Here is a 10,014-nt window from a genome sequence, read left to right as displayed (position 1 = left end):
ACAAAAAATATAATTCTATGATAATTATCTAATTTATCTTTTCCCTCCTTTGGCTGCTCTCCTTTCATCAACCTTTTTCATTTCTGTAAGTTTCTTGAAAACTTCACGTCTTAGTTCTTTAGTTCTTCTCATTTTTCTTGATTCTTCCATTTCCTTTTCCTTTTTGAGATTTTCTATTCTCTCATGTGTTGCCTTTTTGAGTAGCTCTTGTTTGTGGGAATAATTGGTTTTGAGCATTGTCATAAGCTTGTCAACCTTAAACAAGAAAAGTGAAATGGTCAAACATCAACTTCATTCCATAAAAGTAGTAGAATTCTGATCTTGCTGATACCTAGCACAGTTTTCTTACCTTCTGTTCATGAGCCTCTCTCACTACTGCAACTCTTTGATCATCAATGCTGGGCTTGAGTCCACTCTTATTTTTAGGTCGGTCACGATAAGGTAGATCTTTTTGTAAAGCCCGCGGTATCACAAGGGGGCGGAAGACTTTTGGCTCTCGAGCAATTGGCTGAATCAATAAAAATACACATTAATTTAAATTTTTGTTTTGAGCACAAAAATCATTATTTAACTTGTTTATTCAAACCGAATATAACATTACTTACTGTGTATAAGCTGTCTTTTTGAGTTTGCCCTTGAATGCCACGTTCTCTTTTAAGCTGTCCTGTAGTCTTCATACCTCTCCAGGCATCCTTCTGCTCAGATGGTAATAATAACGAAGTAACAGGGTTATACAGCTGTGGCACATCCACTTTGTACCATGTTCTACAGAACACAATATCTGTAATAGACCGTGAATAGTTGTAGAATATACAGGTTTGAAGTGGGAGATGAATGATGATACACAGGAACTAGAAATTACAACTCACCACTTAGTTGGATCTTGTCCTCAAATGTAGCCCTAAAAACACCTTCTGGTTTAGAACAAGCTTTCTTAATTTGACCACGGATGCCTGATACCGTCTTAATTTTCGCACCTTCAAATCGAGCAACTTCAAGAGATGAAGTGAACATATCTTTAATAAAAGCAGTCTTCTTGTATACCTTCAGGGGTACACCAGTAAGTTTTAACTTTTTGGTTATCTGAGTTGATTTGTCCTGTTCTACTACTACTCCTGTAGCTGCAATTCTGAACTCAGCCTACAAAAATTAATGAAATTAATGAAAGTAAATCAATGATAAACCTTATTCATTATAATAATGGGTACATACCGATCTAGAAGCAACATCTTGAACAGCCAGAAAACCAGTGCTTTGAGGAGTAATGGGGCCCCAAAAGTGTCCCATGCAGGCAACATGCTCTGGGGTGTACTTAAGCATACGGTGACGCATGTTGTCTTCAAGTTTTGCATAGATGGGCAAGCTCTGGAAGCGCCTCCATCCCAAGGATATGATCAGAGGGTCCCGTGTCTTGAGGATTCGCTTATGCCACCTATGTTTCTTCATACGTACCTAGAATTTCAAAACCATAAAAAAATGTGAAAAAAATGATCAAGCTCTTCAAAAATAGTTTGAATGCAATTTATTTCTAAAAGGAAATTCTACCTGTACATATCCTATATTTTCTTCTCCTGTCAAAAGGCCTCCAATAACAAGTGGATATGTTGGGTCAAAGTGCTGGATTAGTTCACATGGTACTTGAGCCAATTCTATCCTGACATACATTCCTGCTCTATAACCTTCCAGCTGCACTCTGAGGTCATCATCCATGCCCTCGAATTCTGATTTATTTAACTATAAGAAAATTAAACATTATTTTCATTTGTTATAGAAATACTTGGTTACAAACATACCATGAAATCAGTAATTACCTGGGCTTGTTGGTTTACTTCAGCTTTCAGTTCATCATAAAATGATTTTCCTCCATCCTGATCATCATATTCCGCATCAAATTTCTCTTTTAATTTCTTTTTCTTTTCTATGATTTCCTTCTTTGTGAGAGGTTTAGATTTCACAGTATCTAGAATAAAAATTAGATTAATTTTTGAAAAGCTAGCAAATTGACTCACCATTTGTGAAATTAGAAAAAGACCCATGGCATAGAGATACATACCATCAGCATTTTCAGTGCTACTACCATTTTCATTTTGAGGAGCAGTGAACTTTTGTCCAGTTTCTAAATCCTCAAAATCACCGAATAATTCTTCATCTCCATCACTAGCATCATCAAGACGTAAAAGTTCTTCAGCATCCTCTGATTCTTTCCATTTTCCGGTGACAAAGCAATCACGAATCAGATCACGGACCTAAAAGAAAGTGTTTCAGTTTAATCCAGATTCTGACATCAGAAGAAAATATAAATAGAATGGATACATGTAGATAGGTATACCTCTGATTGAGTCCAATCTCGTACTAGATTAAGACGGAAGCGAGAGCAATCTTCAGCATTACATATACTTTTAGCCTCTTGCCGTTGATGCTGCTTTCTACTAACAACACGAAACAGCCCACCAACTTCTTCATCTGACTCTGCATCTTCTTTTTTCTGTGCTTCATTTATTTTTCCTGTAAAATTACCCGTGTTTCAGTTTTCAAAACCAGAGAAAAAATAAAAGTAGATTGATAAAATTATTTGATGTCATAACCTACCATACACCAATTTCCAAAGATTTTGAGTGCTTGCTTGTCTATCTATAAATGCATCAGCTGCCTTTTGCTGGAGATTAGACTTCCATCTTATGGAATCTTCCCAAGCCAGTGCTTCTGAGTTGTTGCCCTCAGAAATTAGAGATGAACCTGTAGCCTTGGGTGATGATTGGCTCTCATCTCCACTACTATCATCACCACTACTCGCTGAGGACTCGGAACTCATGCTATTTGGTTTTTCAGAGCCCTTTTCAGGGGCATCACTACTGGCATCATCAGAAGACCAATCGTCTTCTCCATCAGAGAAAACAGCGTCTGCCTTTTCTTTGCTACCCTTTTCAAGCATTGAAAGAGCATCAGCTATTTTACTCCTGATTTCTGATCCCTTATCTATACTTAGTTTGTTATATTGTATGTCAGTTTCTTTCAAAGACTGAATCTTCTTTCCATCACCAATTTCTATCTCATTATCACTATTCTCAATGTCTTCAGATATCTTCATTTTCTTCTTTGGAACATCAATTACAGCTTTTTTCTCATTCAAAGCTTTCCTTTTCTTGATCTGACCATCAACTTTTTGCTGTGACAATTTAGCTTTTTGCATCTTCTGTTTGTTGCTAGGATCTTCATCAGACTCATGGTCTGAATCTTCATCATTTTCAAGATCAGGTTTTTTCTTTGATTTCTTTTTTCCTTCTTTAAGTGTTTGAATCTGATTTCTGACACTATTAGGTTTTGCCTCACACTCACTGTCATTTTCACCTGAACTATCACTTTCAGCATCTTCCTCATCCTCCTCCTCCTGCTCTTCAAGACCACTTTCAACCTCCTCTCCATCTTCATCATCGTTATCTTCATCATCAGTACCACTTTCATCATCAGTGCTATCTTCATCAATTTCAGTTGAAAATACTACTTTTCTTCTTTCTCTTCCATTCTCATCTACCACAATCTTGTACTTCTGTCCGGCTGCTCCAGTTTTCCTGCAAAATGTAAAAAAAAATAAAAAATGGATAAGTTTCAATTTTATGAACTCTCTGGTAATTTAAGTACTGTTTACACAGTAGTAAAAATATATTGCTTTGAAAAATTACTTACTGTTCTAGTTCATCTCCTGTGATGGGTTTGGCATTAGTAAAGAGTTGCAACTCACTATGCTTCATTTTCTCATCAAGGGTTTCTTGAGTTTGAAGCAGAGTGGTCACAAGCTCTCTTTGAGCTTGTCTGTCATCATTATCTTCCTGTAAAAAAAGGAGGAAAAATGTTAGCAATCAAGAAATTTGTAAAATAAAATTTCAGATCCACTTAGACAATTCTGTATTTTACCTGTACAGAATGTGAATGACTGCCACCAAGATCAACATAAACAGCATCCTTATCATAAACTATACCTCCCACCCCAGAGAATGGTGCATAGATAAATTTATCTTTTTCTACTAGACTTCGTTTCTTTTCTTTACTTGGCAAAGGGCACGGGTCAGGTAAAAATGACACATCTGAAATACGTAAATCTCCACACCCTAAAGGGCAAACATTGGTTAAATGAGATCTGATAAAGGAAGAGGAACGGGACCAAGTCAGAGCAAGTGATAGAAACATACCTGGAACATGAACCATGCTTTTTTTGTTGAGTGGGATTCCCCTCATGTACCCATACAAGCAAACAGAGCGATCTGTTTTAGGATTCAATCTTATTTGCTCTGGAGGTGTCACATCTTCCATTCGATCAGCTGATAAGTAAGCAAGATATTTTCATTGTAGAAAAAGAAAAAAGCGATACTTCAGTTACAGACATCTCCAACTTCTACGGAATTAAATTACACCCACCTAGTAAATAAGGGTGAGTGGACCTCCAGACAAGGGGTCTGAATTTCATTACTGATATAAATCGCCCAAGATTTTTCACTTCATTTCTCAAATATTCTCCATGTACTTGACCAGACAGATAAAATAGTTTTGCACCAGCATAAACTTCAGTCCAAAACCGATGTTTCAATTCCTTTTTAGTTCTCTTTAGTCTATCAGATTTCTTGATCATGTCCAAATGTGTTAAAACTCCCATTATCCGAGGCATTCCATGCACCTTAAAGCACAAGGTAGATAAAAGAAGGGTGAAACAGTGCACTCAACTAACACACTCTGGTAGCAGAAGTTTGTAAAATAAAATAGTACCTGGCATATATTGAGAAATTCAAATATTTCCATTTCAAATCCAAATGAAGCATCTACTAGCAACAGCACCAAATCAGCAACTTTGGCTAAGTCAATCATGCAGTTAATATCATTATTGCATTCCATTATAGTCAAACGGCGTTTCTTTCCTGCAATGTATACATTTAAAAGATTCAAGAATGTAGCAGGGTAATTCAGGTAAGGAGGTCAAAATAGTTTTAAAGATATAAAAACCTGAAACAATTGTGACTGGTCCCTTTATGTCTGACAATGGTTGTCGGGTAAAATTTTTAATCAAACAATTGATTAATGTAGTTTTTCCAACTTTAGGAGGACCCACAACAGCTATCATAACTGGTGGAGGTTCAATAGGAGCTCTATCAACCAATGGTATGTGTTGTTTCTTTGTTTGAATATCTTGACCTCTGAAAAGACAGAAGAGTATGAAATACATGATACCTCAAAAAATATTAAAAAAATAAAAATTGTCAACCAAAGTTAAAAGTACCTTCGAAAACGTCTTTCAGCCCGTATCACAGAGTTTAAAGCAAATGCTTTAGGATTTCGCTCTTTGTCAGGTCTGTCACGTAGCTTCACCCCATTTTCAGGTTTAGACTTGTTTTTCTTGTCTGCTTTTCGACCTAAAAATAAAAAATAAGACATACAGCAATAGAGTGCAATATAGAAATTATTAGAATAAGACAAAAATTCTACCTCCTTCTGAAATATTCAAGAGCGAGAGAGATGGACAGTAACATCCAGATAATAACAAAATCATGATATACCCACCAGAATGTCTCTCGCGATGAGCTTTCTTTTTATCGGGAATACCACCATCGTCACCAGCCATGTTAACGCGAACAAAGCTCCTTCAAACGATGATAATTAGGTCTTAGTCCAGATGATAATAATAAATAACCTCTACACGACACAACACATCAATTTTGGGCGTAACAAAAAACCCTATGGAACAACAATTATGATGGCAGGGGCCAGCGAAGAACTAAATCTAATTTGTCTGAAACTGTGCTCAGAAAACCATTGCTGCGTGTATTCTCAAGACTTAAATTAAAAATTTCAGGCAGTATTCTGCCCACATGGTTTACAGTGAAAACACTGCGAGGCGAGGCGGGGGAGGGGGGGGGGAAGCAAACAACGTTATATGAAAAATTGAAATAACCTATACTGTAGTGTACCGTTTAATTTGTCATACAACGCCAAATCCACCGCTCTCTACTCCTTGGATCAGCAGAGGCGATTCTCACGCGGCGTTCTTTCCTTTCCCCAGTCTTCCTTTGTTGTATCCACTTCCCTTTTCCACACCCGTCAAGATGAAGTGAGTACTCCGTTCACTGAAATTTTATCCATTATCATCGGTGTAATTATTTTTAGTGTGTGTGTTATTAATTGTACTGGCCATTAACGTGATTTTTCCGCGTAATTTCAGGGTCGGATTGTGCGTGTACAGTGGGTACAAAATCTACCCTGGCCATGGCAAGACCATGGTCAAAGTGGACGGCAAGGTATGTTTCAATATTTTCATGTACTCTTATCCACACATCTCACCAGACGTTTTTGATCGCGTGTAAATTATGTTCGGGTATATTCCAAATTTGTAGTTCACTTTTTTATATATTTTTGTCTTATTTGGTTAATCAAAGTAGCTTAACCTATTGGCTCCAATTCCGAACCTCTGTGTTGAGCCACGTGTGATTTCAATGTCTTTTCGTTTTTAGTTTGCAATCTACTATCTTAAGATGCTGTTTACGTCGACAATGAGATTACAATGTCTATCTGATAGTTCTATTGATCGTCTCCAGTTACTCTTAATTGTTTACTGTCAGGAGATACTTTTTGGTTATGTTACCGTTAAGCCGGTCGCAATATGCTCAGTTTCGTTATGTTAAGTCACTATTATTAAATTAACGTAGACTAATCCGTTTAACCTTCTGGAATTGGCAAGGTTTTGACTTCCTATGTCCCACTTCATTTGAAACCTGTTGCTGCTATGCTAATTGCATTGTTTATTTCCAGACCTTCACTTTCCTTAACAAGAAATGTGAGTCTTCCCATCTTATGAAGAGGAATCCCAGGAAGGTCACATGGACAGTGCTTTACAGGTCAGTCTGCTTATCACAAACTCTAGGTGATGTTTTGAGAGGAATGTGACTAACAGTTTTGCCCTTTCCAGACGTAAGCACAAGAAGGGTCAGGAGGAAGATATCCAGAAGAAGCGTACCCGCCGCACGCAGAAGTTCCAGAGGGCTGTTGTTGGTGCCACCTTAACTGATATCTTGGCCAAGAGGAACATGAAACCTGAAGTCCGCAAAGCTCAGCGTGAACAGGCTATTCGGTAAGTGATGATCCAGCTTACTGGTGCTTTCTCTGTTCAGTGCGTATTGGCTGCTATGTAGCTGGCATTGCTGTTTTCTTACCCCATTATGAGTCCATGTTGATCTGGGGTGTAATGTTCATGTCTATCTGTGGCTAATTTTTCGGTTTAGACATCCATCCTTGCACATACTTCGTTACTGTGCCATTAACTTTTATTTACCAACCGATCAGGCTACTGTCTGCTGCTGTTTGCATGTGTTATTTTTTACCCTAAATATTGTCCAAGTTATTAACTTCGTATATTGTGTGAAATAAGTTGGCCACCTATGATGATTCAAGCTAAAGTCACTGAGACTGGTGACGACAACTTCTTATCTGAGATTGGCTTTTGTAGGAGACCTAGCAATCACAACCAAAATTATGACCCCATTGTTCATTCATGCATGTTCATTCATCTAAGCCTTGGGTCAATTAATTGTAGAAAAATGTTAATGCAGCACTGGAATTTCAACAGGTTGCTATTTTAGCGCTTTTGCTCTTTTATTTTCCCATGGGCTTTGAAGATTTACACAGACTAGCATAGAAATGTGCTTGTTCAGATTCCCATATTTTCATTGACTATTTCTTTCCTTCCAGTGCTGCCAAGGAGCAGAAAAAATCTACCAAGACCACAACTAAGAAGGCACCTGCACCCAAGGTCAAGGCACCTCCCAAGCAGAAGACTGCTAAAGTTCAACAGAAGAGTGCTCCTCGTGTTGGTGGAAAGCGATAAACTTTATCAATAAATTAAGTATAAATCAGTAGTGACCAGTTTATTTACACATTCTAGCAACCACAAGCAATATTTGCTGCAATGACAGTTCTTCAGAAAAGTGTATTCTGTTAAAAATTAACAGTACCATCAACTTGCAAATTTGTGTAAACATGTCACACACCCAGCACCTTACATCTCAATTAGACTAAATTAAGACTTGAAACTGTTCAGTTACTTTATTCAAAATGGTATAAAATATCCTTGATTGGCTTCACTGGTTTCAGGAAACATAATCCTGTGTTATCCAGTAGCAACTACTTCTTACTGACCACACCCTTGTTGGGGATTGCTTCCATCTGCTGCTTAAGTACTGATAACTTCGTTAGACAAGCATCTCTCCATTGTCTTCGTTCCTGAAGTTTATCTAAAGGAGTGACGTCACAGAGCTGCTTGTGCACAGTCTTATGAGTTTCGTTCAGCAAATGCGGTATAGGCCCAATTGTTTGGCTGACAGAGTGAATTGTGGGAGCATAACGTTCGCAGTAATTTTCCATTCCTAGAGAAAACAATAGATACATCAGTATCATGCATCGTTAAATATTCAAGGTTCAAGGAAAGAACTAATTGCCTACCTTCAGCATTCAGGTGTGCCACCTCCAAAGCTCCCAAAAATGCGTATCTGGGACCTAGGCCCTCAGACATCACTTTGTCAACATCAGCCACGTCGAGGACACCGTCCTCCACTTGTCTCCATGCCTCGTTGAGGATGACATATCTGCATGTTGTGAGCAAATGTAAGTAATTTATCTTCAAACTTCATGAATACATAAGGTAAGTCTCACTTACTGAATTCGATTTAAAGAAAATCCAGGGACTTCCTTCTTGAGAGAGACTGGAACTTGGCCAAGCTCTTCCATGATAGAACGTACTTTTGGTGGCACCCAGCTTTCAGTGTAAGGTGCAGGCACAATCTCAACTAACTTAACATAGTATGGAGGATTCACCTGATAAATTGAAAGTTGCCTCAAGTTAGTCATGCTCTGGTAAGTTGTGATGCATGGGTCATTTGGGTCATGTAGCGCTTTGCCCTTACTTACAGGGTGAGAGACAATAAATCTTTCTTTGTTTTTTAAATCTTTGCTTAGAACTGATGGCAAATGGGTTGAAGTAGAGCTGGAAATTATAGTTGGTGCTTGCACCACTGCATCGAGCTCCTTCAGTGCTTTCAGTTTAATGTCAAGAAACTCAGGCGTACATTCTTGGACAAGTAAAGCTCCCGCAACACATTCTTCAAGGCTAGAAGTGCCTGGAAAGTACATGATTGCAATGTATAGTAGTCACATATCAAGCAGAACAAACATCTCTTTGCAGAAAGTTGAGTTTCACCTGATATCAGAGAAATTTGTTCCTTCGCCGTCCTAGAGCCTCGAATCAGGTTTGCTTTCTCCAGTTCATTTAATTGCGTTTCAATGTCTTTCAATGCACCTTGGACCTGAGTAGGCTGTATGTCAAAAAGGCGCACTTTATAGCCGGCACCTGCAAAGAGCATAGCCCAGCTGCGACCAATGAGACCACTGAAAAAAGAACAATACATGACAGTAAAAAATTAAAAGAAATAATCTGCAGATAACCTCGAAAATTAGAATTGGTTATTATTTATTCTTCAATTTTAAAGTCTGATCGAAGTAGGCGAATGACTTCCTCCCTTTCTTATCAGCAGAAAACAAAATAGGAAAAAGGGATGGAGGGAAGTTCTCTCACCCAATCATCATTTTTCTCTTTTTGTATTCTGCATTAATTTAAAATTAGCTTGCTTACCTCCCCAAAATTCCAATAGTTTCTACCATTTTCAACAGGTGGATTGAGCACAGAAACACAACAGACCGGACGCGTCACCAGCCTGCGAGTAGCCTGTAGCAGGGAAGGATGTCGACTGAGCAAAGCAGCTTCAGGACCAACAGTAGTGGGCCGGGCACCGTAAGTTCTTGGGCAGGGAGGGCGCTGTTTACTTTCCCGGTTATCAGACCCCCTCTTTATCACTACGTGTTTAATCGGGGTGCCGAGCTCCCCCCACGCGAAGTCTATTATCTCAAACAAGAAAACTTCACACCAGCTTCACCAGACCAGATCTGAAAACAAAACGGGAGGGGGAGAAGGGGCGGGGGGGG

The 10,014-nt window shown here is 38.6% G+C and overlaps 3 protein-coding genes across 4 annotated transcripts in view; 1 reads left to right on the top strand and 2 right to left on the bottom strand.

The window, feature by feature from the left end:
• LOC113203905 (ribosome biogenesis protein BMS1 homolog) overlaps window positions 1-5,858 on the bottom strand; it is a 15,680-nt gene extending 9,822 nt beyond the window's left edge. The window contains exons 1-18 of one of the 2 annotated variants that reach the window (XM_026418841.2): window positions 5,548-5,856; window positions 5,267-5,399; window positions 4,993-5,183; window positions 4,759-4,907; window positions 4,414-4,669; window positions 4,188-4,316; window positions 3,913-4,106; window positions 3,685-3,827; window positions 2,590-3,569; window positions 2,330-2,505; window positions 2,054-2,246; window positions 1,812-1,960; window positions 1,546-1,734; window positions 1,213-1,452; window positions 870-1,140; window positions 606-781; window positions 350-508; window positions 8-255 (exon numbers count right to left, since the gene is read on the bottom strand). In XM_026418841.2, the coding sequence (XP_026274626.1) occupies window positions 34-255; window positions 350-508; window positions 606-781; window positions 870-1,140; window positions 1,213-1,452; window positions 1,546-1,734; window positions 1,812-1,960; window positions 2,054-2,246; window positions 2,330-2,505; window positions 2,590-3,569; window positions 3,685-3,827; window positions 3,913-4,106; window positions 4,188-4,316; window positions 4,414-4,669; window positions 4,759-4,907; window positions 4,993-5,183; window positions 5,267-5,399; window positions 5,548-5,608 (4,011 nt within the window). In that variant the 5' untranslated portion in view covers window positions 5,609-5,856 and the 3' untranslated portion in view covers window positions 8-33. Of the gene's footprint in view, window positions 1-7; window positions 256-349; window positions 509-605; window positions 782-869; window positions 1,141-1,212; window positions 1,453-1,545; window positions 1,735-1,811; window positions 2,247-2,329; window positions 2,506-2,589; window positions 3,570-3,684; window positions 3,828-3,912; window positions 4,107-4,187; window positions 4,317-4,413; window positions 4,670-4,758; window positions 4,908-4,992; window positions 5,184-5,266; window positions 5,400-5,547 lie in introns of both variants that reach the window. The other variant, XM_026418840.2, reaches the window with a different exon arrangement.
• Window positions 5,859-5,950: 92 nt separating this feature from the next.
• On the top strand, window positions 5,951-7,892 carry LOC113203907 (60S ribosomal protein L24). The gene is made up of 5 exons (XM_026418843.2): window positions 5,951-6,094; window positions 6,206-6,281; window positions 6,793-6,878; window positions 6,950-7,111; window positions 7,729-7,892. The coding sequence occupies exons 1-5, from the start codon at window positions 6,090-6,092 to the stop codon at window positions 7,862-7,864; spliced, it is 465 nt and encodes a 154-aa protein (XP_026274628.1). The 5' UTR covers window positions 5,951-6,089; the 3' UTR covers window positions 7,865-7,892.
• Window positions 7,890-9,972, bottom strand: LOC113203906 (lambda-crystallin homolog). Its single transcript, XM_026418842.2, has 6 exons — window positions 9,665-9,972; window positions 9,233-9,420; window positions 8,944-9,152; window positions 8,693-8,850; window positions 8,479-8,621; window positions 7,890-8,402 (listed from the first exon to the last, which is right to left on the bottom strand). Exons 1-6 carry the CDS (start codon window positions 9,691-9,693, stop codon window positions 8,161-8,163), a joined length of 969 nt encoding a protein of 322 aa, XP_026274627.1. The 5' UTR covers window positions 9,694-9,972; the 3' UTR covers window positions 7,890-8,160.
• Between the last annotated feature and the right edge of the window lie 42 nt (window positions 9,973-10,014).

Source organism: Frankliniella occidentalis, unplaced genomic scaffold, assembly GCF_000697945.3.
Source record: "Frankliniella occidentalis isolate FOCC.00 unplaced genomic scaffold, Focc_3.1 Scaffold69, whole genome shotgun sequence".
In the NCBI taxonomy this organism is placed as follows: Eukaryota; Metazoa; Arthropoda; class Insecta; order Thysanoptera; family Thripidae; genus Frankliniella; species Frankliniella occidentalis.
This window is presented reverse-complemented; position numbering and strand designations above follow the sequence as displayed.